General features: G+C 53.2%; 4 protein-coding genes across 4 annotated transcripts; 1 reads left to right on the forward strand and 3 right to left on the reverse strand.

The window, feature by feature from the left end:
- Nucleotides 1-2,369: 2,369 nt before the first annotated feature.
- On the forward strand, nucleotides 2,370-8,946 carry CREB3 (cAMP responsive element binding protein 3). The gene is made up of 10 exons (XM_079329904.1): nucleotides 2,370-2,817; nucleotides 3,499-3,636; nucleotides 3,719-3,977; nucleotides 4,197-4,309; nucleotides 4,529-4,621; nucleotides 5,122-5,228; nucleotides 6,538-6,606; nucleotides 6,760-6,844; nucleotides 6,978-7,059; nucleotides 7,511-8,946. Exons 2-10 carry the CDS (start codon nucleotides 3,499-3,501, stop codon nucleotides 7,849-7,851), a joined length of 1,287 nt encoding a protein of 428 aa, XP_079186030.1. The 5' UTR covers nucleotides 2,370-2,817; the 3' UTR covers nucleotides 7,852-8,946.
- A 2,931-nt stretch (nucleotides 8,947-11,877) lies between these two features.
- Nucleotides 11,878-13,482, reverse strand: LOC306814478 (avidin-like). Its single transcript, XM_079330570.1, has 4 exons — nucleotides 13,401-13,482; nucleotides 12,670-12,880; nucleotides 12,437-12,569; nucleotides 11,878-12,032 (listed from the first exon to the last, which is right to left on the reverse strand). Exons 1-4 carry the CDS (start codon nucleotides 13,470-13,472, stop codon nucleotides 11,999-12,001), a joined length of 450 nt encoding a protein of 149 aa, XP_079186696.1. The 5' UTR covers nucleotides 13,473-13,482; the 3' UTR covers nucleotides 11,878-11,998.
- Nucleotides 13,483-15,300: 1,818 nt separating this feature from the next.
- Nucleotides 15,301-17,059, reverse strand: LOC306814505 (avidin-like). Its single transcript, XM_079330638.1, has 4 exons — nucleotides 16,865-17,059; nucleotides 16,142-16,355; nucleotides 15,611-15,731; nucleotides 15,301-15,451 (listed from the first exon to the last, which is right to left on the reverse strand). Exons 1-4 carry the CDS (start codon nucleotides 16,934-16,936, stop codon nucleotides 15,352-15,354), a joined length of 507 nt encoding a protein of 168 aa, XP_079186764.1. The 5' UTR covers nucleotides 16,937-17,059; the 3' UTR covers nucleotides 15,301-15,351.
- Nucleotides 17,060-21,305: 4,246 nt separating this feature from the next.
- On the reverse strand, nucleotides 21,306-23,493 carry LOC306814310 (avidin-like). Its single transcript, XM_079330238.1, has 5 exons — nucleotides 23,303-23,493; nucleotides 22,300-22,416; nucleotides 21,984-22,197; nucleotides 21,529-21,649; nucleotides 21,306-21,447 (listed from the first exon to the last, which is right to left on the reverse strand). Exons 1-5 carry the CDS (start codon nucleotides 23,375-23,377, stop codon nucleotides 21,414-21,416), a joined length of 561 nt encoding a protein of 186 aa, XP_079186364.1. The 5' UTR covers nucleotides 23,378-23,493; the 3' UTR covers nucleotides 21,306-21,413.
- Between the last annotated feature and the right edge of the window lie 114 nt (nucleotides 23,494-23,607).

The raw sequence follows: 23,607 nt of genomic DNA on the forward strand, positions 1-23,607 counted from the left end.
AAAACTCACAAAATCCTTAAAACAGAATCCTAATCTCTTCACGTACAATCTGCATTTCCCATATATTCCTTTATTCTCGTTCTCCCTTTCTTTATCACACACGGTATACCAGAGTCAGTTTGCGTCCTGTCACAGTGCAAACACAGCTCCTCCCCCACCGATGCTCCCAGCGAGCACGGCCCGCAGCATCGCAGGCGGCTGGGCACCCCAAACCTTACGGGGCCGGGGCACCCCGAGCCTCACGGGGGCCAGTGGACACTGCTGGCCCTGCCCGGGGCTGGCGGGGTCAGGCACAGCCCCGCGCTGAGCCCCGGAAGCCCCACAGCCCCCAGCCCGTGTTCCTGGTCCCACAGCTCCGTGCTCGGACCTGCCGCTCATTGCCACACCCATACCTATCACACACTCCTCCTCAATTCTCTTCCAACACACAAACACTCTCCATCCATCCGCCGCTGTCGAGACCCTCTCTCAACTCCCCTTTTTGCCCCTCAGGGCATGGACTATCGAGATCCCTTCTCGATTTCCCGTATTGCCCCCCCAGGGCATCTATATAACATGGCCTTATAAGCCCCTTTGACAACTTATACTCTGGCCACACAAAATAACAATATTTTTCCTGGCTTCACCCTTCCAACCCTCCATGGGTTCCCCGTTTCACCTGTGCTGCCCTCCATGGGCGCCCTCCCAGGTGTACCTGTGCTACCTTCCATGGGTTCCCCGTTTCACCTGTGCTGCCCTCCATGGGCGCCCTCCCAGGTTTGCTTCCCCGAGGATCCCACTTTACTCACCGGTGAGATTTTCAGTGGTCCTTCCCTGCGGACTCTTCACGGACCCCCCTGGTCCGCCACTCGTCTGTCTCCTGGACAGTCTCGGGAACCCAATCGATCGCCCAGTGCCAGCCGGCACCCGGGGGAGCTGATCACCGAAACTGGGTGAGGCGCGCCTTCAGCTCCACCGCTGCCTGCTGCCCCGGACGGTGGAAATATCCCGGACACGAGCCCCCAAGTTGTAAGGGAAATTAACCCACAAACACCAGAGGTTTATGTCCAAAAAGGAGACAGAGGAGTCCTTTTTGCTTTATTCGAATAAAGGGAGAGGCCATGGGGCATTCCCCTGGGATCTCTCAAATTTTTGGAGGACGCAGCCTCCCTTTTTATCCTATTTTCCCGGCCGCTTTTCCCTCTCTCTTTCCCCATTGGCTGAGGTACTCGAGAGGCACAGACTTCCCGGAACGCCTGACACCTGACATTCCCCTCTAATGTATAACCCTCCCTTTTAATTTTTAATTCTTGTAGAATTCAGTTTTCCCCCTCCCCGTTGCTTCTTTCATCTTCTGTTACCCAATTTTATTTACCAGCAAACCTACAGTTTGTTTGTAAAGGCAAATCTCTTTTTCCATTCATCAATCAGTGTAATCCCTCTCATTGTTTCTTTTATCTATAGGTGCTAACTTTACCTACCAACAGATCTACAGTTTGTTTGTAAAGACAAATGTAACATTCCTCTCACCTCCGGGGCTGCGCTCCAATCCCACGGGCATCCCGCCATACACAGACACAACACCACGGGCATCCGCATCTACGGACAGCGCGACTCTGTACCCGCGCTGCCCGGCCCGACGCCCCGGGGCTAAATATGCTTCCGCGCCCGTGCAGCGGGGCCGTGCTCTGCCCGCTGCTCACACCGCACTCCCGGGCGTCCGCCCGCCTCGGGACATCCCCGGGGCCTCGCATGACCCCAGGCACACTGCTCTCCCCTCAAGCCCTCTCTCCCATCCCCTCCTTTCCCCGCCCGCCCCGCGCTCCCGTTGCCCGCGCGCGCTCCCGCCGCCCACGTGCCCCCTCCCAGCCAATGGGGGACCGGGGCGTCAGCGCGGGCGGGGTAGCGGCGGCGCGCGGGGCCCGCCGGGAGACGAGTGACGTCACCGCGGTGCATCGGGACCGGCGGGGCTGAGGTGAGGGGCGGGAGGGCGCCGGGCACTAGCGGCGGTCCGGGAGGTCTGGCGATTAGGGGATCCGTGGTCTAGTCCGTGGCTGAGAGGGGCTGCTTATTTCTCCTTGGGTGGGTATTCCCGGCCCTGCGCTCCGGTGACCCGTCCTCCTGCCGCACCTGCTCCTCCTGTTCCCGTGCTGTCTACCACGCTCCATGAGGGAAACTCCTCTGAATCTGTGGAAGCCATGGGCCCTACCATTGCCCGGATTTGCCCAGTTCCTCCTGCTGCTCCACTTTCTGCTGACAGCCCTCCTCCCAGTCAGCTGGCACAGCAACCCTGGCTGGGGCCTGCCCTGGCCCTTTGGTTTTGGGTGGGGTTTCAGGTGGTTTAGGTGGCATTCTATTTTTTCTGTATTGTTTTGGTTTTTTTTTTTCCCAGACTGTGAAACTTGACAGCTAGATGTGAAAGCTCAGCAGTGCTGATGGAGAGGTGTGATGGATGGCTGTGCTCTGACAGCCTGAGCAGTGCCGTGGCTCAGGCATCGCCCACAAGCCGGCCGGGCTGATCCCGCTGACACCATGCGGCGCCACATCTCCTCAGGGACCGAGGCACCTGGGCCATGTCTTGTCAGGACATAACAGCAGCAGCCCGAGCTGAGGCCGGACAAAGCTAAAGCTGCCACAGCCACACAGGTGCAAAGTGCCAGGGCGGTGTTTGGCTGCAAGTCTGTCACTTTGCCCTCTAAGTACCTGTGGCCAGCTTGAGCCACTGAGCTCTGCTGCTCCCCTGCTGCTGGGTCTGACTTCCCTGGCAACAGGGACGGCTCTCCAGGTCACTCCTCAGGGCTGAGAGACGCTTTACCAGTGTCTGATCTCTACATTGAGGTAAGGAGTGTTTTGCTTCCAGCCTAAAAGAATATTGTGTGCTAGTGACATTTATATATATACGTATACCTGTTTATTTATTACAATATTCTCTTATTTAGTACAGTGTTTTACAGCTGTCTGAATTACTAAGTTATCATTTAGGTCTGCAAAATCATTCATTAATTACCCTTCAATGATCACTTAATCACCATTTGATTACCATTTAATTTCTGTTCCATCATCTCTTACTTAGAATTTGATCATCATTTAATCGTTAACAGAATCCGTTTAATTTAAACCTCAACAATGACTGTTATTTATTTCCTGGGACAGGAAACTCCCTGCTGGGTACACACCAAGGGGGTATGGTACCTTCAGGGCTTCTGTGGAACAGCAGAACCTTGCATGCTCTCCACACCATTAAGTCTGGGATTGTTTCACTTTTCCTCTCCTTCTTGCGGCTTTTATGCTCTGGGTGGAGCGAGGCTCCTGTGGCTGGGTCACAATAACCTTGTGGGAAAAGTCCTGTATTGTTGTCACCAGTGGTGCTATAAAAGCCTGTCTGGAGAAGTTCCATGTGAATTGGCCATCCCTGATGTTGACATTGTGTCATTTGGGATACTTTGTCTGTAGAGTCTGTGGGATACCTTAAAGCAAAGCTGGTGTCTCCTTTGAACTCACTTTGGGTTCCCTTCTCAGATGTCGTGCCCAGAGGAACTGGATGCCCTGGCAGAGGTGGATCTGCTTGACTTTCTCCTGAAGGATGATGCTCCCTGCCCTGAAATCTCAGGGGAGCAGAATGGTCTGCTGGAAGACTGGGGCCTGCCAGTGCCTGAGGTGAGCTCTTTGTGAGGAATTGCTGCTGAGCTGAGATTTAGGAGGTTTTTCTCCCTGCTGAGTAAAAGCTGTTCCTCTGCAGCTCCTGGACAAGGAGATGGATGATTTCATCAGCTCACTGCTGACCCCTCTAGAAGATGAACCAGACAAGCTCAGTTATTTGCCTGCCAACAATGACAGCAGCATTTCTGAGGATCAGCATCTGTCCCATTGCCTTGGTAGTAATTTTGCAAGCCGAGACATTGTGCAAGTTGATCATAACTACTCCCTTCACCAGGACTGGCCTGCACTGGAAAGTGTGAAGTCTGACATGGCAGAAGGAGATGTTACCATTGAGCTAGGTTAGTGGTGTGTATGGACTCTCTCTACCCTAGCTATAGGCAGAAAAGAGAAAAGCAGTCCCATATTGGTTTGTTTTGATGGGTGTCAGGCAATAATGGAGAAAGCCAAGAGTAGAAGGTTTCTGCTGCTGTAAAATTGCTGTTTCGTGCTACTCAAAGCTGGCTGGTCAGGTGCTGCCCCACTGAGGCCCAGTATTTGACTCATCTTTTCTTTTGCAGGGGCATGGGTGGATTTGGAAAGCACAAGCAAAGTGCTGGAACAGAGCACCAGTTTCCCCATTGCTGTTGCTGTGGAAGATGAACCCCAGCTTGTGCCTGGAGCCATTGTACAGGTACTGACTCTCATGCCTGTGGACCCCAGCCTTTGCTTCTGCTCACATCTCTCCTTCTCTTCTGACTTGGCTCCTATGAAGGGTATCTCTGAGGGAAAGCATGACACTGCTTTGGGAGAGCTGATTGCAGTTCTTTGTGTTTGGCGCGTGTCCTCTCTGGCCTGGCGTGGACTCCCTGTATTTTTCATTCTCAGTAGGCTTATTTTTGCTGTTTTCTAGTCTGACTTCCCAGAACTGGTCCTGACAGAGGAGGAGAAACAGCTATTGGAGAAAGAAGGTGTTACACTACCAACCTGCCTGCCACTAACCAAAGTGAGTCCTCACTAGAACCAAAGAGACTTAAGCCACTCAAATGTGTCAGGTTCTGTAGGGGTTTGAAACTACAGGACAGTGCCCTGATGACAATACTGTTGTCCAGATGTTCATCTGGGCTTGGTGTCCTTTTCCTCCTTTTATGTCCAGCGCGTCATCCATGTTTCCAGCAGCTTCTGGCTGCTATCAGTCTCCCTTCTCATGGCTGTTTTCAGGAAGCAGTTACACTGCAATTGTCTCCAGCTATTTTTTTCTCCTTGCCAAGTGGCCTGTGAGCTGTGTGCTTTTCATTTCCCTTAGGTATGCCTTTCTTTTGCTACGATGGGAGCTGCTAGCTGCGTCAGCAGGCCAGGGTTTGCCTTGCAATTTATTCAGTGTTGTAGGAAGGACAGAAGACACAAGCACTTGTGTCCAGGGCTGGGCACTGAGATGTGTGAGCAGTCTGAGAGAGGGGCATTGCCAGTTCCCTGGGATTGCTGTTAATGAGATGATCCTTGCAGGCTGAAGAGCGAGTTCTGAGGAAAGTGCGTCGTAAGATTCGGAACAAACAGGCAGCTCAGGATAGTCGTCGCCGGAGAAAGATCTACGTGGATGGCCTGGAAAACAGGTATGGTCACACAGCAGTGTCATCCAGCATTGAGGGATCATATATTCCAGGGATCCTTGGCAGAATGATGATGGCGCTGAATTGTAGTTTCAATCAGAACTTCATTTCCCTATCATGTTACGATTAGTATAGCAGAGGATTTGTGATTAGAATGGCACAGGTTTTCTACAAGCAGAGTCAATGTAGTACAGTCTATAAGCAGTGTAATACAGGATTTGTCGTGCAACTTAACTTAGAATTTCTAATCACCTATTTTCTAATGCGTCTTTACTTACAATTCCTAGTCACCCAGCCCCTCTGTATATTGGATCAGATCTTAATAGATAGTTATGGGTATTAATATAATGATCATAAGATAGATTAAAAATAATACAAGGCTGTCACTCAGTCATGGGAGGAAGCAGGCAATGGTAGATGTGTCCCTGAGCGGAGGGGTTCTGAGCTGTCCAAGAGATATTCTACTCCCAAGGTGCCCCTTGGGACTTTCTAAATGCTTGATTTTGTAGACAACGCACTCTGTGCTGTTGTACTTCCCTGCTCTGTGATAGGGCTGTCAGCAACACAGAGCTTGCTGTGTGGCTGCAACCTTCAAGGGTGGAATGGGAATGGCCTGGTGCCCAGGGACTTTCAGGCTGGCATGAAGGAGAAGAAATCTGTTTGTTTTGATACTTAGTGCATAGAACCTTTAGTGCTTGATAACAAGGGAAAGGGAGTGAGTATGTGATGTGATGGATCACAGAATGGCTGCTCTCCTTCTACATGGCCTTAGTTGTCCTTACCATTGTCCTTCATTGCCAGGTCTGGAAACAGGGGATACCTGATACAAAATGCTGTGCTGTTTGTCTGCTGGGCTCATGCCACCCTGGGCAGAAAGTGAGGCTGGCCCTGTGGGGCAGCAGCCCTTAGCAGAGGGTTTAGAACATCAGGGTAGAACCTACCTGGTACTCTTGTGCTTGGAGATGACCCAGATGGCTCTGTTCAAGCCAGATAGCTGATCTGCTAGGTCGAATGGGTTTTCCTGGTTGTTAGTAATAAAGCCTGATGTCACAGATCTGCAAGGCTGGTGTGCTGCTAGGAGTGAGCATCCGTAGGGGTTGGTCAACTGCTTCTCTGCAGGACTAACAGGGCTTCATACCTCCCCATATCTGGTGTGGGGTGGTGCTCTCTGGGCTTTACTGCAGGTGATACCAGGTGAACCCCAGGACCAATTTTGTCTGCCCCAGCTGTCCGGAGACTGATGTGAAGTCTCCACTGTTGACCAACAAAGTCTCTCTGTTTTTCCCCCACGCCTCTCATTCTTCCTGGGAAGGGTGGCAGCATGCACAGCTGAAAACCATGAACTGGAGAAGAAGGTGCAGCAGCTGCAGAAGCAAAACATGTGAGTTTGCCTTGTTGGGTTTGGTAGGAGATGTGGTGGGGAAGGCTGTTCCTCTTCTCAGGACTGTGGCCTGTCCCTGGCTGCAGAAGGTGGAGGGAAGTGTGCAGCTAGGTTCGGCTGCTGTGCTAACCTGCATTCCCTGCTCTCCTGCAGGTCACTGCTCAGACAGTTGCAGAAACTGCAGGCCTTGGTGAGACAGTCTGCCCCCAAAACTACCAGAAGAAAAACCTGCACCATGGTAAGTGCCTTCAGCTCCAGTGTCCGTTGGAGGAGTTTGCTGTCCTCACAAGTTTGGGAGAGAGGCTTTTATTGCATTTAGTGGTGCCTGTCCATCTCCTTTGCTGAGGTCTGTACTGATCTTTCTGTTTCAGATTGTGGTTCTGTCCTTCTGCCTCATTCTGTCCCCCAGCATTCGCTCACCGGGGAGCATAGAGCCACAGCAGGAGCTCAAGGGTGAGTGCCCAGGTTGCGGCTGAGGTGCCCAGGTTGGGGCTGAGGTGTGGCTCCAGGTGAAGTGCTGCCCTTCAGAGCGCAGCACCTTCCCCAGAGACAGCCACAACTCTGCGGCACATCAACTCAACATCCCCTTGCCTGAGGAACCCACTAGGTTTGGCTTGCTGCCTCGCCCCAGCTCTGCACTATTCCTCAGCCCCGTTGCAGAGGCCTGCCTGGAGCCAGGGCCCTGTGCCAGGGGCGGTGCAAGGACAGAAGAGTTCCGGTCCCTCTTGGAGCACAAGCTGTACTTGCGCCTGGCAGCTGTGCAGCGTCCTCTCCCTGCCTCCCTGGGAAGAGGAAGTCCTGGTTAAACACTTTGTCCTCCCTCGTGGGCTCTGTGGTGGCTGCATGCTCAACACTGGAGGGTGGGAGGCTGGCAATGACAGGGTTGGCTTTACCTCTCTTGCAGTGCTGTCAAGGCAGATCCGTGAGTTTCCGAACCAGGGAGCACCTGATGTGCAGCATGACACTGAGCTGGAGGGCTTCAACCCTGATCCTGGAGACCCCTTGCTGTCAGGCAACCTCAGTCAGTCATGGGAAGAGAAGCAGAGTCCACTTAACTCCAGTCCCAGATCTTTCAACGGCAACTCATCCTCTGACCCTCCAGCAGCAGCAGGGTCTGAGGCAGACCCACCCCAGAGTCACCCTTTGCCAGCAGCAGTGTTGGTGCCATGGAAATCCAAGGGTCAGGAGTGGGTAGAACACCCTGACAGAGTTCTCATCCAGCAGAACCATGCTAATGAGATGTGACCAATGCTGCATCCTGCTCCTTGGGATGATACTGGGCATCCTGTGGGGCAGAGCTGCACGAACAGATTATCTATCCAAGCAGTTTCTTCTGAATACTCTCCTGATTGCTGTCAACTCAGAGGGTTTACCAGGGAGGAATCGTTCTGACATTTTTTTATAAGGCTCCATCTGAGATGGGACAGGAAATTCTGAGAACTTTGCTATGGCTGCCGATGTGGCTTGCAGCCCAGAGTGCACCCAGTGGCTTGTGGGGATGGGCTGTGGCAGGGAGGGTGGAGGCAGTTGGAATGAGGTTCCAGTGTTTGGTCTGACTGGATGCAGTTAGTGATGGAGGCTACTGCTCTACTTCTTCACTGCCCAGCTGGAGATGAGCAGGCACTTCTTAGTATGTGTTGTGGCCCCAGAAATGCATCCCATGTCACTGCTCCTTAGTCCTGTGGTGCTGCCTGATTTCTTGTGTCAGGGAGCAGGTTGACCTTCAGTGCTCTCAGGAGTAGTCCTGCCTGCTGCTGCGACAGACTCAGCATGTCGCCTGTTCCTGCTAGCTTTTGAGCCATGGCCACAGCTCTCCAAGCCTGGCTAGGGAAGGTAATATGAAGTCCTTCCCAAGCCATGTGTGCTGTTTGCCTATCGTAAGGGCTGAGCCTTTCGTCTCCTGAAGGCTTCTGGGCTTCAGGGAGCAGGCATGCCTTGAGCCAGACTGCTGAGGCGGCATGTTCAGAGAGCAGCAGAGCTGCTTTCTCCTCTGAAGGCTTTCCTGGCCACAGGACAGTTTCAAAGCTGTGTCCTTGTGTGCCCAAGCCTTCTTGTGCTGGCTGGTGACACAGTCAACAGTTCTCGGCTGAACAGAAATGCTTTGAGTTGGTGAGCAGTGTCTTTGCCAGAGTGCAGCTTAGTGATACCTGTAGAGATCTCCTTGTCCTACTGCAGGACATTCTCCATAGAATCATGTAGAATGGTTTTGATTGGAAGGGGCCTCTAAAGGTCATCTAGTCCAGTTCCCCCTGCCATGAGCAGGGATAGCTTCAAAATGGATCAGAAAAATAATGAATAACTTCCTTATTAATAGAGTCTAAATAAATATTGATGGTGTGTCTGTCCTCTCTGATGGTTTTGGTGAAATGCTGGGTGAATTCTGGGGGCTGCACCTGGGGCTGGTAGCCTTGTGGGAGAAACCATGGGGAGTTTGGGGAGCAATCCCTCTTAGATCAATGCAGGGGAAGTCTGCACGGCTGCAGCTGTGCAGAGGGGGTGGTTGAGGCACACTGTGGGTTTGTAGGGCTGCTGCTCTGCTCTCACCTTGTCTCAGAGGTGCGAAAGCACTCTTGAAGAAAGGTGTATGTGGTGAGCACCCAGCACCCACCACACACACACACCCCCCGGCGCTGCGGAAGCGAGCAGCTTCCCCCGGAGGAAGCGCGAGGAGCCGGTGTCAGCCTCCACCGCTGCTTTCGTAATGGGCAGCTGCACAATCGCAGGAAGTGGAGCTGAGCCAGGGTGCTGCAACAGCCACCGGGTGGGCCTTCCCTGCTGTGGTGTTGCTAAATTCAGGCTTTTCCCTAAGTCTGCTTGGGGTCAGTGGGTCCACTGGAGGCACTCTGAGCTCAGTGTAGGATTTGGGGGCGTGGCACCTGAGCAAGGCAGTGGGTGCAGGAAGCTTCACACTTGTATCCCACACAGGGAACAAAACCAAACAACATATGAGACAACAAACATTATGTCGGGAGGGGAGACAGCCAAGGAGAGGCTTGCCCAGAGCCTCTGCCTCAGGACAGGTAGCAGCATGCTTCCAGGAAGGCTGGGTCACAGCTCTACCCTGGCTAGCACTGAGCATCACCAAGAAACCACTAGAACTCCTTCCCCAGGAGGTGTGCATGGCATCAGGAAGGTTCAGGGCCCCATTACACTTAATTTAATTTTCTGCGGTTTGAGGCCAGGGTGTGTAATGCCCCTCCCCACTTTAGTTTCATTTTTTGTAATTCGAGGCCAAGGTACGTAATGTCCTATTCCCACCCTACTTTCATTTTTGGCAGTTCAGGGTCAGTGGGTGTAATGGCCTGTTGCCCCTTTAGTTTCATTTTTCGCAGTTCAAGGCCAGAGTGTGTAGTGTCACAGATGTTACACAGTGTTCCTGACCCAGCACTAATCGATATCGAATGAGCTATGTGAAGTAATATATGGTGGTGTTGTCAGCCAAGTTGGGAGAAGCCACGTGAGCTGGTGTTTGTCTGGGTATGTTGGGGTCAGTATTGCCCTTTGTAGCAGTCTGGCTTGCTTGGCCAGATGTCAGGAAGGGAGATAACTCTGGGAGAGCAGCCTGGGAGCCAGGAGCTGGGAGGTTTTGGGAGTGTTGCTCCATGGTCTCAGCTCATAATGACCCAGGTGTGCTATTTTTCATTGCTTTCTGCATTCTCATGCCAGTCCCACAGCAAGCAGCTCTGAGCGGGAAAGAGGAAGCTCAGCCTGAAGTTCATGCCTTGGGTTAAAGGACAGTAATGATAAAAGTGCTCATAACGAGTCCTTTGACTGAGGACTTCATTATATCAAGAAGAAGAGCAGGAGCCACCTGATATTCCTCCCACCCTCCTTGTCCTCTGTGCTGCAGATCCCTGTTCTTTTTCCTAGCATGCTGCAGGAATCAGAGCATGGTCTGCATGGGCACTGGTGCTGCTTGCATGCACACAAATGCACAGACTCTGCTTTAAGTCAATGTTGTGGTCCCAGTTTGTGTCCCCCCCTTTTTCCCTCTGTTACTGCCAAGATAAACCTTGTGTCCCAACAAGTGCCTGTGTCAGCATTGAGGGATTACACTGGCAGACTGAAAGCATGCACTTTTCAGGGAAAAATATCCTGGACAGTCCTTGGCAAGTCCCAGATGGGTGTTGTCAGATGGAAACAATCTTTTTTGCTTGGTGACTCCTTGAGTATCAGAGTATCTTCTCTTTTCCATGATAGTGATATACTGAGGATTGTGAAAGCAAAAAATGAAATTTGCTTTCTATTGCCAAGGAAGTCCAGCCTGAGCTGTGTAACCAATGCAAAACACTTCTTGATCATGGCTTTAAAGGAACTGGGTTTGCACTTTAAAAAAAAAAATGAATTGGAGTTTCTCAGAGAGATGGAAAATTCAGTCAGTAGGAGAAACAAGATATATCCACCTCTTCAAGAGAAGTCTAAATCCTGTGTCAGCATCTTCCTATTTTTATCCACTAGCTCCAGCTGCTGGATATTGGTGGAAATGGAAAAATGAACAGAAATCTGCAAAGAAGTTTTAAAAGCAGCTGGAAATACAATGATGTTGCCACTGCCTCCTTGCAGCTCTTGCAGCTGCGCACCTCAGCCCTGAACCCTGACCCGCAGGGGTCATGTTAGGACCACTTTGCAAAGTGTCTAGGGCAGAAGACAGAGAGTTCGGGCTATGATGCCTAAGAAAGTCCAGCCAGTGCCAGATGTGTCTTTCCCCTATTCTCTTTCCCTAGCCTAGACATCTTCAGGGTCTTGGCTGGAGACACACCCCCATGCATTTATCAGAGGACATGGCCATACCCAAGGGTCTCTTGGGGCAGTGCTGCACATCCGCCGGGGCTGGGAACCGGAGGCTGGCGGCTCTGCAAGAGTCATTTGCAACCCCGAGCGCTCAGGCATCCGAGAGCTTCCTGTGCTCAGCTCTCATGGGGAAGGCTCTGCAGCATTGGCTGCAGCAGCACACTGGGGCTGTGCCTTGTCCCTCTGCCTGGCTACAGCCTGGCTTGGTCCCCATATCTAGGGACATTTGGGAGTGACCCCGAGGGTCAGGGTTGCGGGCACAGTACTGCTGCACACTGCCAGGGAGGGGAGCTGGGACAGTTCCCATCCCCAGGGACTTTGCTGCCCTCAGCCTTGTTGTCTTTTTCAGTCCCAGTGTGGCATGAAACCTCCCTGTGGGAGGGTGGCTGCTGGGTGAGACAAACCCAAGTTTGAGGCCAGGCAGAAGACAGAGCCAAGCCCCACATCCCCACTGAAACCCTTTATTTTGCTTCTGGTGAACTTGCCTAAGAAAGCATGAACCTCTGGGCTGAGAGCTGCTCAAGTGCTGCACGTTGATGCAGGCAAAGTCTGCCGAGGGACTCCCTGCCATCCTGAGCCTGCTGGATTTTCCCACTTGCTGTTATTTTATCCGTGTGAAGATGCTGGTGCCAATCCTGCAGAAAACACCACATCAGATGAGGTCATGTATGCTGTGGAGGGTGGAAGGAAAACCCAAAGGGAGCATTGTGTGGCTGACTGGGGTACTACAGGTTCCAACAGCCTGTAACAGAGGTGCTGGCATCTTTTCCTCTTCTCTCCCCCCTGTGGAGTGTGGAAAGAAGGTCCCGGGGAGGGCTCTCTGTGGCCAGACCCCGTCCTGGGATCCCCCACCTGGAGGCACATCTGGCATGCAGGGGTGGACCATGTCACACAGATGCTCCTTAGCCCTTGCATATCACTGGTGACCAACTCATTCCACCCTCACGGTTCTCCCGTGCTTCACCCCGTGGGATTTCTCCCTTCTCCAGTCTGAGTCACAGGAGACCCGGCAGAGCAGTAGCTGGGACCCAGCACTCACCGTGTGGCTTTCCAGTCCTCTGCAGGACTGTCATTTGCCTCTCGCAGGAGCCACAGGGCATGCAGGGTCTCCTCCCCGTTGGTGTCCACATAGCACTGGCCCAGGAAGACAGTTGTCTGGGCAGCCCCTGAGTCTGAAAGGGTTTAAGGTGATGTGAGTCAGGCAGTGAGGCACAGGGTCACCCTGTGCCCGGCTGGCATCCCCGCTGCGGGGTGCTGGCCCCCTGCGCCTACCTCGGAGCCGCCAGTTCACGGTGAACGAAAAGATGGGCTGTGGGGCCAGCCCTGTGTCCTGCTGGGACCCTTCCAGTGGAGAGGTGAGGAATTCCAAGTTGCCAGCGGCAGGTCCCGGCAGGTAAAAACCAGAGAATCTGTTGTCCTTTTCCACGGTGAACACAACCATCCGAGAGCTGGTGTCGCTCTGCCATGACCCCAAGAGGAGGCACTACAAGGCCAGTGCTGTGGGTTAGAATAACCAGGCAGGGAGTGACCCCCACCCCTTCACCCTGGCTCTGACTGGAGATGCCTGCAGCAGTGCATGGTGTGCTACAGACCTGATGTGCCCCTGGTGTTTCCATCTCAGTGTGAGCGTCGTGCCTGAGCTCTGTCTGCATTCAGCTCAGCCGCTGTCGGGGGTGGTTTCACTCACCCAAGGGAGAGTCAGTCCCCTCATACTGAAGCAGTATGTGCACTGCTTTTCCTACACTCTAGGTGGGAAAACAGGAGCTGTCTGGGGTGTGGCTGTGTTTACCTTCCTCTGAATCATTTCCCGCAGCAAGAAGCATCCTAGCAGGAGCAACCCCTTCTTCCCAACCCCATTGCACCTTCCCTCAGCTGCACAGTGCAGCTCCCATCAGTTCCAGCAGCCCAGCTCTGGCTCCCTGTTGAGCTATGATGCTCCAGCAGCAGACTTTGGGGTCTAGAAGGTAGCCAGCACCATATCCCTATTGTCATCTGTCCCATACCTTCCTCTCCGCAGGGGCAACACACACTGCCAGGGCAAGGGCAAGGACCAGGGCAAAAGCACTTCTCCCCATGGCTTCAAGGCTGCTAGGAGCTCCTCCCAGCCCGGCAGCCTGGCACTCTTTATAGGGCTGTAACTGGAGCCCCACTAGCACCAGGATGGCAGCAGTGAGATGAACGGCTTGATGTCAGTGTGCCCGGGGCAGGTGAGATGAAGAGGTCTGCATGACCTGGCCAGGGCTGAAGGAATGCAGGACTAAGCACGACCGTGCAGAGGAGGGGGGGCACAAGTTTTTTATAAATCCATATAGTAGCCTGGAAAGCATCAATATCTTCTTTGGGAAACTGCCTCACATGCATGAAGGCTGGAAATTACCACCTATTTCAACATTTAGCCCCTCCCTTCTTTGCTGCTGCCTCTGTCTGACCAGGGTGCTGCAGCGCCTCGCAGAAGGGAAAGCTTACTCATTTTAGAAGCAGTAACATTTCTCCAGCCTCTTCTGGATGTCAGCTGCTGACTTTGATGCTCTTGCTTCTATTCTTGTGAGAGTTAGAGGAAGAAGTTACTGTAGCAGCATTACTGAGGTCCCAGTGAGTGTGTTTGCCAAACATACAGAGCATGACAATCAGCATTGTATTCACATTTTTTCCTTGTTTTTGCTGCTTTAAAAGACCTTTGATGTGCAAAATGCAGCATGCACTGTGCCTGTCTTCCTGAGCTATGCCTTTGCTGTGATGCCTGGAGCAGGCATGTGGCTGCGGCAGCTGAAAATTCAGGTGGGATTCAGCTGAATCAGCACCTGCTGTTTCCAAGACAGCTGGGACAGGGCATGACAGCAGGGCTTCAGTGTGAAACTAGGGGCAGGGGAGTGTCCCTTTGGGGTGGCACCTCCCAGTGCCCTCTGCTAGCCCTTGCATATCCTGGCACCTTGTGCCCAGCACATCTCTCATCTAGGGAGTCTCAAAAGCTGGGCTGAGTGGAAAACACCCCTTTCCTAACACATCCCTCCTGCTTTTTATCTTTTTCTGTCACAAACTCATGGCCTATCACAAGAACTCAGAGAAATTCCCCTCAGGGGTTCTTTTGCTGTTATCCTGGATGCCACACATTGTTCCTTTGTCCTGACACCAGCTCCTGCCTTTCTGTGCTGTTTGGCAGGGACAAGCCACCTTGCTAGAGATCCCAGGGTGGTGGCAGGTTCCCTCCGCTTCATGGCACCATGCTGCAGCTTCACTAGAGCTGGCCAGGCTTGATGGACTGTGTGGCCATGATACTGTGGGCTGGGGCTGAGGTATTTTCATAACACTTCCACAAGAGGCTTCCTCTTCTCTCACAGACCTGCCAAAAACTTTGCGTCAAAACACCTGACTAAGTTTGGCAGGTGTCCACAGAGGCAAATAGAGAGGCACTGCCAAAATGCAGTGGTAGAGAAGGGGAAAATCCCTGAGTGTAACCCAGGGGGATGGCAGGGGAGGGGATAGGACCTTTAATTTGTGCACATGTTGTTTTAGGTGCCATATAGCACAAAGAAAGTGCTTAATTAACATCTCTGATCTACTGATAATGCTTTCTCCATCACCCAATCCAACAAAGCATGAAGTTTCAGTATTGTAAAGGGTCTGGTGGGAATGGATATGAAGGCACTGCAAGGAAGTGAGCTGAATCCAGGATGCTGCTGCTAGTTCTGCCACTGTGAGGTAGGTGGGGAATGAGGACACAGAGTGGAAGTTTGGGTTTAGATGAGAGGGGAAATGAGCCCAGGGAGGTGAATAGGTGGGATCAGGGAGAGATGCAGATGTCCATGCAGAAGGGCAGTGGTGACACCTCAGGTGTAGCAAGGACAGACTTTAAGAAAAGGCAACAACAGCGGATAATTAAAAAATTTTATTCTCATTTGGGAGGCAGGTTTTTCTTGCCTTGTTGGGGAGTTAGGCTGCAGTCAGACCACCCCATCATGGGGCTGGTGAAGACACAGCTTCACAGAGAGGGGACATATTCGGCAGGATCTTCTCTTTTGTGGTGCGTTTACGTGTGAAGACATTTCTGCCCACCCTGTGAGAAGTTGAGAGTTCCTGTGGGATGACCCACAGACACTGCCCCCTCAGAGCTGGCAGTGCTCGCAGCAGCGATGGGGTGTCCCCAAATGTGCCCCAAGTTTCCTCAAGTGAGGGCCCCTCTGTGGGATTAGTGTCGCCCATATCCCCCCACTACCTTGTAGCTTTCCAGTCATCCTCAAGGGACCCGACAGCTTCACGCAGCAGCCACATGGTTCTCAGCATCTCCTTTCCACCTGCATCCACAAAGCACTGCCCCACGAAGGCAGTGGTGGCATCTGGGAGGAAGCACTTATTGGGAGATCTGTGGGGAAATGGGTTCCTTCCCCTTCCCCACCGTCCTCCCAGACACAGCTGTGCTCCTGCTCCAAAGGTCACACAACCACCAAACCCATGCTGGGGGGTCCTGCCCTCCCCGTCCCTCAGACAAGGCAGGATTTGTAGCACCACATCTCACTTGTGCTAACAGGGTCTGGACCCACCACAGTTGCCTCAGAGATATTGGGTGATGAGGAGCTTCCCTGTTCAAACCCAGCATTGCCCCTTAGCCCCACACTGTGCAGGTGTTGCTGCTTAGCTGCACCAAATCATCACCCAGCTGACTTCCTGGCTAAAGAAAATTCCTGCTGGCTGCATGTGTGGCTTCCATTAAAACTCCTGTGCCATCTCCAGGTGTCCCAGCACTTACTGGAGAACTTGTCCCAGCGCACAGTGAAGGCAAAGGTGGGCCAGCCCTCCTCTCCAGGCTGCTGCTGGGCACCCCTCAGGGGGGAGATTTGGGCACAGCCCCCGGAGAGGGTGACTCGTGTGAGGTATTGTCCCTGGAAGTCCCCGTTGTCCCTCAACACCGAAATCTCCATCAGTGAGTCCTGGTCATTCCTCCACAGTCCATTGAGCTGGCACTGAAGGAATACAACCAGCCATGTTCTCTCTGTCCCTGCACACAGAGGGACCCCATCCCTGCTCCTGTCCCACACCAGAGGAGACACAAGCCTTGCTGTGAGTGCACCTGCAGGGTATTGGCAGGGTATTGGTATTCCCTGATCCCAGTCTGGGGAAATGCTGCCCCAGGGTGCTGCTGAGAGGATGGTGGAGCAAGGCCAGAGTGCCCCAGCCCTGCAGCATGCACAGTGCACCCAGACACAGACCCAGACCCAGAGGGGATGCTCACAGGCACAAACCCCAAGGGAAGGAATGCCTTGTGTATGGCTCCCTCGTGGGAGCAAATCTTTCTGGAGGTGGTACCAGGTGGCTGGGGGTGATCCAAGGATACCCTGCCCTCTGCCTGGACCTGTTCTTGCAAAGCTCTCCTGCTTGTCTAAGTCTAAAATGGCATTTAAGGGAGAACTGGCTGCCCACACTGTATCCAGTGCCTTGTCTGCCACGCTCCCATTGCCACCCATGCCCATACCTTCCTCTCTGCAGGAGCAGCACTCTCTGCCAGCGCCACTGCGAGGACCAGGATGAAAGCGCCGCCCCCCATGGCTGCAGGGCCGTGAAACACCCAGCCCAGCTCCCTCTCTGCCCTGCCTCCCAAACTCTTTTATAGGGCTGTAACCGGAGCCAAGAGGGCTGGCAGCTGCGGTGCGAGTGTGCCGGTGTCAGCGCGCCCAGGCCAGGTGGGGTGAGGAGGTCTGCCTGACCCGGCAGCGCTGCAGGAACGCGGGGCTGAGCACGGCTCTGCGGGGAGATGGGGATGCAGGGATGGATTACACATCCTCGGTCCGAGTGGCTCTGCCAACCCCGTTCCTTGCTCAGTGCCAGAGCCCTGGGGGCGGGCAGCTCCTGGCACTGTCCCACTGCCACCCACCCAGTGATAACTCCGGCTGCAGCAAGCCAAGTCCGGCCAGCTCTGCTCTGCTGCGCTGGCTGGCGACTGCAGGGACCGCAGGGGCTCGTCCCTGTCACCGTCCCCTCCTGCATTACAAGCGGCTGCTGCTCTTTCTAAACTGTTTTTCGTCCTGGCTGTGCTGCGCTTTCCTTGGCTTTGAGACCTAAGATTGTCACTGCAGCAGGAACTCTTGAATCAGACGTTCTTCCAAGCGCAGAAGGGCTTTCCTGAAAGATCTGTAGATATTGAAATTTTTTTGCTCCTGTGGGGGGGTATGTTCTGTGCACGGTGCTTCCTTAGACACCATGGAAGGTGATGCCATGTGCATGATGCTTTGAGACTGGGCAGGGCCCTGTCTGACCCTTGTCAAGGGGTTCCTGATGGTGCAAGGCTGTAATGGGAGTGCTCAGACTGCCTGGCATCTGCACAGGAGACAGCATAGACATATCCTCTAAGATACCACTCACCCAGTGTACATGTCACTCCCAGTGCTGCAGGGAAAGGCAGAAACGGCATCTGGATGTGTCCAGATCATGAGGTGCCTCTATGGGCCCTGCTCAAGAGCAAGGGATGAGTTCTGCTTTGACAAACCTTCTCATCTTTCCTGGGCCTTAAGACAAGGAAACTTACTCTCCTCTTCCTCAGGGGGCAGGATCCTGTGTTCAAATTACACTTTGATTTCAATTTAAAAATTATAGAATTGTGTTAACTCCCATCCTGGGGACTTGCTGCAAAAGCCCTTGGGATCTTGACACAGCTCTCCCTTGCTTGCTGCCCAGCTGGCTGCCAGCACCCAGGGCTTGGCACACCCACAGGGACAGTTCCAGTACAGAACAAGGATGGACAAGTGCCATGCAACCCACCGCTAGCCCAGTCATCCTTGGGCATGTCAGCCTCATCTTGCATGATCCATGCCATCCTCAGTGCATCCCTTCTGTCTGCAGCCATGCAGCTTTGGCCCATGGAGGTGGTGATGGAGTCTGCAGTCTGTGAAGGGATGGGATGAGATGGTGCAGGGATGGGGCTGTCCTTCTTAGGCACAAAGTTTGTCAGTGGTGGTGGTGGTGGGTGGTGATGTTTCCTTTCCCAGCCTTCTGTCCTGCTGGGACCTTGAACAGGCATAGGATGTGCAAGGCATGGTGGCATGAGCCCAGCTGAGCTGGACATCACAGGAAGAGCAGGGGTACTCCAAGGACATTTCAATGGAGAGTAGAGGAGCTCTGAGAATGCAAGAAGGAGGTTGGGAGAGGAGAAGCACCTGAAAAGCTCTAGTTGACAGCTAAAGGTGGGCTGGCTCTTCTGGATCATCAAGTGTGTCCCCTGCAGCACTGACACCCAGACCTCGATCATGGTGTGTGGTAGCAGCCAGTGAGGTTGCCTGTTCTGTTCACAATCAAATGGTTACACTGGAGCTGAGGGCAGTGACCCCTGCCTGGTCAGGGTGCAGTGCCGTGAAGGACACTCAGCAATGGTGCCACAATACAGCCTGGGTGGGGCAGGGGGGCAGGAGTGAGTAACCCTCTGAGCCATGTAGGGCAAGCTGGGCAAGCTGCAGGTCCCTCATCCACACAAGGGGTTATACTGACAAATTTGATGAGCTCAGCTGTACGATGGGGAGGCAGAACACATCTGGGATGGTGCACTGGCTCCAAACCCGCCCCAGGAAGAGCTAAGAACATAACTAAGCAGTTCCTCCATTCTCTCAGGATGGCAGTCCATGATTGACAAGGCTAAAGCTGGAACAGGATCATGGAGAGAGGCAGAAGAGTAGAGCACAATGTGTGGTCCTGACCAGAGGACCACACAGAAATGTGGAGGGGATGGGAATTATATGACTTCACTCATCCGTGAAGTTTTGGCTTGAAAATCAAATTTACTCTTTAGTCATCACTGTGTGGAGTGGAGGGTACCAAGTTTTGGTACATCCAAACCCACCAACTATGCAGTCCCTTGAGTGACCTCAGAATTCCCTGCCTCTGTTTGCTTAAGTGGGTCAACAGCTGCACTGAGAGAGATGTTGGGCACTAAGATGTTCAGTGTTGAGACATTTGCAAATGGCCAACAGGAGCAGTCCTCACATAAATTGTTGTGTAGGACAGTTTTCCACATGTGGTTAAGACATATAAGATTTGGAGGGCCCCTGCAGTTGAAACTCCTTCTCCATTCTAACAGTGGCTATCTCTTTGAAGTCATCTGATCCTTATGCAAGCATAACCCCATATCAAGATGCAGCTAAATTTGATTATTGGGCCTTTTTTTAATTGATACACTCCGTGTGCAAACAGCAGTGCCACATTGACATGTCCATGTGATTTCAGGTGCCACCTGCCTCCACCAGCTCCTCCTGCCCTCAGAAGAATTCACAATGTATGAATGATCCTGATCAAAGCTTGTCATGTAGGAGAAACAGTGGGTTTTCTAGCAGTGAGGCTGAAGGAGAAGCCCTGCTCACATTTGCCTTGTTGATGAGGCCATGATGAAGAAAACAAATGGTGCTGGGTTTGCAGATGAATATAACCCAGAGCTGAGGGATGCAGAATGTCCACAGAGAAACATCCCCATCCTTAACCACTCCCAGATGCCTGCAGGCACCCCTGGCACATGCCCTAAAACCCCAAATCTGAGGTGTGCCAGGGATGCATTGCAGCCTAGTTGGGTGCTCTTATGTAGGGACCAGTCTTGGAAATAACTCTGCTTTAATAACAGCTCATACCTGCCCCATTTCTCACCAGCACTGTGGCTGCCTGCTGGGCTTTGCAGGATGCTTCAGCTGTGGTCAGCACTGCTGCCTTGCCTCTGCTGGAAATGCTGCACAGCCTCAGGAGAGCCCTGCCCTGGGGAAATGTTGGCATGAAGGCAATAACAAGGTCAGGAGGATGCATGCAGTGAGGCTGAAGGCTTAGCAGGGTGCCTCACTGCTGAGCTGGTCATGTTTCAGGTGAGACCAGAGTCCTCTGCTCCCTCTGCCTCTCACTTTCCCAGCTCTCAGCCTTCTCTAAAATCAGGTAAGAGGGTGTGCAGATACATAAATGCATAGCAGAGGGCTGGTGTGAAGGCATTCTGATCAGAAATTCTGTGAGGGAGATGAAAAACTGGAAAAATGCCAGGGAGGTACTGGAAAGGGAACAGCAGGACTGCTCTAGAAGCATGAACCTCAGGGAGAAAGATGCAAGGAGCAAACCACATGCAAGTTTGCAACAAGGCAGGCGAAAACACAGAGCAGGCAAACTTACTAAAGCCACAGGTGCTCTTTGCAAAGCTCTCCCACCCACAGCATTTGTGGCACAAAAGCCAGGGGAGCAGTGGGAGTGGAAGACCCAGCATCCCAGTTCTACTTTTAATTTCATCAAATCCCAGGCAGTATGCCAGGGCATAGCAGAAGCACCGTCCTGGTTTATTTTGAGAATCAGGGACATAAAGACCAAGTTTCAGATTCAGATCCAGAGCTGATTTCCTGGAAATCATTTGCTTTGGCTTAGAGGGATGCTGAAGGCAGCACAGGCACTGCCTGTTTTGTTCAGTCACATGGTACATTGGGCAGAGATTTGAGAAGCTGTATTTGCTGGTCATTACCTTTTTAGTAAATCACATGATTTTTGGGAAGAGTTTTGGGCTGGGTGTACTGCAGGGTGTATTGGCTGTGTGTGGCTGGTACAGAGCACCCCTTGGCACTTTTCTTGAGTGTGGCACAGCCAAGACCACTCACCTTCCCACTTAAGGGCTGTGTCAGAGCCTCCAGGGGCCACCCAGCCAGGATTCTGGGATGCAAAGAGCTCCCCTCCCATCACACTCACCAGGCTTTCAGCAGGAAAGAGTGAGTGCTGGTCACAGCTAGTGTCAGAGGGTTACTTTGGGGATGCACTGTCCTGCTTGGGCAAGAAAAGAGGCTTTACTGGGGCAGTCTCTTTCCAGAATAAGGGAATGAGAGTTTCATCACACATTCACATCCACCGTGTTTTAACCCCAGCTTTCCCAGGACATATCCACAGACTGCACAAGGTTGTGTTTAAATATCTTTAATTTATTTGGTGTGTTTTGTGACATCTCCCTCCATATCTGGAAACTGATCCTGCTGAGGGGGCTCAGGTGTTTCTCAGGTGTGTGCAGAATAAGATTCTTCTCCCTCCTTTCAGCCCATGCGGGTGAAGGTGTTGTGGCCGGTCCTGCGGGGAAGCAGAATCCTGTTGGTGCCCAGCCAGCAGCAGGGTAGGGATCCCAGAGGCACTGGGGGTACCTTGGCTCACCTGGTGGCTTTCCAGTCCTCTGACTCAGAGTCAACTTTCTCCCGAAGCAACCAAGAGGTGTGCAGGACCTCCTTCCCATCATCCCCATTGAAGCACTGGCCCACGAAGACAGCTGTGGAGTCTAAAGCAGTGGTGGCTGTTAGCATCCCATCTGATCTTGGAGCTTCACAGGCATCAATGGGTTTAATGCTAATGGACCCCAAGTGGATGTTTGCAGGGAAATGCTGTGTGGCAGAGGTGTTGTCAAAGCAACCCTTAATGCTACCTCAACCTAGACCTTGTTTTGGGAGGTGTAGTGGTGTCTGAGACACCATCCAGAGTAGGGAAATATCAGAGAAGGAGAGACAGGGGACAGCAGAGAGAAAAGACGGTTCAGGATGGGCACTGGGACCTGCCTGAGCTCCCCTCTCCATTCCACCATCCCATCCAACAACAGCCATCATGTAAATACCGACCTGAAAACTTCTTCCAGTTGACAGTGAAGCCAAAGGTGCACTGTCCATCCTCATCCAGATGCTGGGAGCCAGTCAGTGGAGATGCCTGGATGGGTTTCTCGGCGCTTGACACAGCTGTGTGGTACTCACCAGAGAAGGTGCCATCGTTGCCAACCTTGAACACTTGCATCTTGGAGCCCAGATCATTCTCCCACCAGCCCATCAGGTTGCACGTCTGGGGATAAGCAGATGTGTCCCTGGGGGTGCCTGTACACAGCCCTTACAGGCTGAGCCCCCTGCCCACAACCCCTGATGTCCACCGGGGGTTGCCACTCACCTTGACATTCCTTGTGCCCTTCCCCAGACTGCTCAGAGACGACCTGCTTTTGGTTGTCTTTTCCTCTTTCTTGTTGGCCTTTTTCTCCCCAGGTTGCTCAGCTTCCTGGCAGAGGGGCTTGGAAAGGAAAAAAAACCACAGGTCAGGTTGTGGATGATGGCACTGCAGAGAGTTTCTGGAGTCCTGAAAGTGCTTGAGCATTCATTTTTAAAATATATTATTCATAAAGTTGTTGCAATGACATCAAGAGACATCAAGAGAGCTAAGCCCTTTAGGTAAGCTTGGGGTAAGCCAAGCAAAGAGGAGAGGCGAAGAGGAAAAGCAAAAGGCGGGAGCCCTGGACAGGCAGGAACATGGGCAGGAGCCCAGCTGCAGCCCTGGCAAGAGAGCTGTGTGAATCCAGGGCACACCTGCCTGTGTTTGGGTCCCTGTGCTGTGTCCAGCACACGGAAGCTCACCGGGATGGGCACAGCCCTCGGGTCCACAGTGTGCTCTCAGCCGGAGCCCCGCACATCCCACCTGCAGTTCTGAGCACTGCCTGTTCTCTCCCACACTGCACCGTCCGAGACAGGGGCAAGTCACCCTCTGGGGCAGGGTCCCCATGCTTCCCCTGCCCCAATTTCCCTCCACGTCCCTGGGAGGGAAGCGGGGAATTTCCACATGCACGGCCCCTGCCACCAGTGAAGGAATCTCCACGCACATCCCTCCGGGCTACACAGACAGCCCTGGAGCATCACTCCCCTCACCTCCCTCAGCAGGGGATCCCGTCTGGATACCCGCTGGAGCAGAGGACCCTCTTGTTGCCGAGCAGTCCCCCCACAGACGGGTCTTCCACGCGTGTCCCACCCCTAAACGAGCGCTGCAACTCCCATATCACATTCCACCCCTCCGGCGATTCTCCTGCTCGTAACCCTCCCCGGACACCGCGATCCCCACGCGCGCTCCCCCGCAGACTTCCCCGGAGCCGAGTTTCCACGGCGTGTCTCCCAGCAGGAGCTCCCACCTGGAAGCCCACCGCGGCCGCGGCCACGCACGCCCCTGCAGGCACGGCGAGAACGGAGAGGACGCGGCGGCTCATCGGGATGCAGCTCGGGATGCAGCGCTGGCAGCAAATCACGCCCTGCCCGTGATTCACAGTCTTTTATTCTTCGACTCCGCCGCTGCTTTCCGGGAAAGCCCGGGCGGTATCTGAGGGAGGGACTGGTACTGAAAAGAGAAGGGAAAAGAGACAGGGACGGGAACAAGTGTGTGAACAGGGAATGGGCACAGGACTAGGGGTGAAGACAGGTTGTGGTGGGATGGGAACGG

Source organism: Erithacus rubecula (assembly GCF_903797595.1).
Source record: "Erithacus rubecula genome assembly, chromosome: Z".
NCBI classification, from domain to species: domain Eukaryota; kingdom Metazoa; phylum Chordata; class Aves; order Passeriformes; family Muscicapidae; genus Erithacus; species Erithacus rubecula.

Coding starts and splice junctions, on each gene's coding strand:
- LOC306814310 (XM_079330238.1), bottom strand. CDS start 23,377: ATGAGCCGCCGCGTCCTCTCCGTTCTCGCCGTGCCTGCAGGGGCGTGC. Junction 22,417..23,302: donor CGGCCGCGGTGGGCTTCCAG/GTGGGAGCTCCT, acceptor TTCCTTTCCAAG/CCCCTCTGCCAGGAAGCTGA. Junction 21,650..21,983: donor CAACTGGAAGAAGTTTTCAG/GTCGGTATTTAC, acceptor CCACTGCTTTAG/ACTCCACAGCTGTCTTCGTG.
- CREB3 (XM_079329904.1), top strand. CDS start 3,499: ATGTCGTGCCCAGAGGAACTGGATGCCCTGGCAGAGGTGGATCTGCTT. Junction 3,637..3,718: donor GGGGCCTGCCAGTGCCTGAG/GTGAGCTCTTTG, acceptor GTTCCTCTGCAG/CTCCTGGACAAGGAGATGGA. Junction 5,229..6,537: donor GTGGATGGCCTGGAAAACAG/GTATGGTCACAC, acceptor CTTCCTGGGAAG/GGTGGCAGCATGCACAGCTG.
- LOC306814478 (XM_079330570.1), bottom strand. CDS start 13,472: ATGGGGAGAAGTGCTTTTGCCCTGGTCCTTGCCCTTGCCCTGGCAGTG. Junction 12,570..12,669: donor CGTGAACTGGCGGCTCCGAG/GTAGGCGCAGGG, acceptor AAACCCTTTCAG/ACTCAGGGGCTGCCCAGACA. Junction 12,033..12,436: donor GAGGACTGGAAAGCCACACG/GTGAGTGCTGGG, acceptor TGTTTTCTGCAG/GATTGGCACCAGCATCTTCA.
- LOC306814505 (XM_079330638.1), bottom strand. CDS start 16,936: ATGGGGGGCGGCGCTTTCATCCTGGTCCTCGCAGTGGCGCTGGCAGAG. Junction 16,356..16,864: donor CTGCTCCTGCAGAGAGGAAG/GTATGGGCATGG, acceptor GTATTCCTTCAG/TGCCAGCTCAATGGACTGTG. Junction 15,732..16,141: donor GCGCTGGGACAAGTTCTCCA/GTAAGTGCTGGG, acceptor GCTTCCTCCCAG/ATGCCACCACTGCCTTCGTG.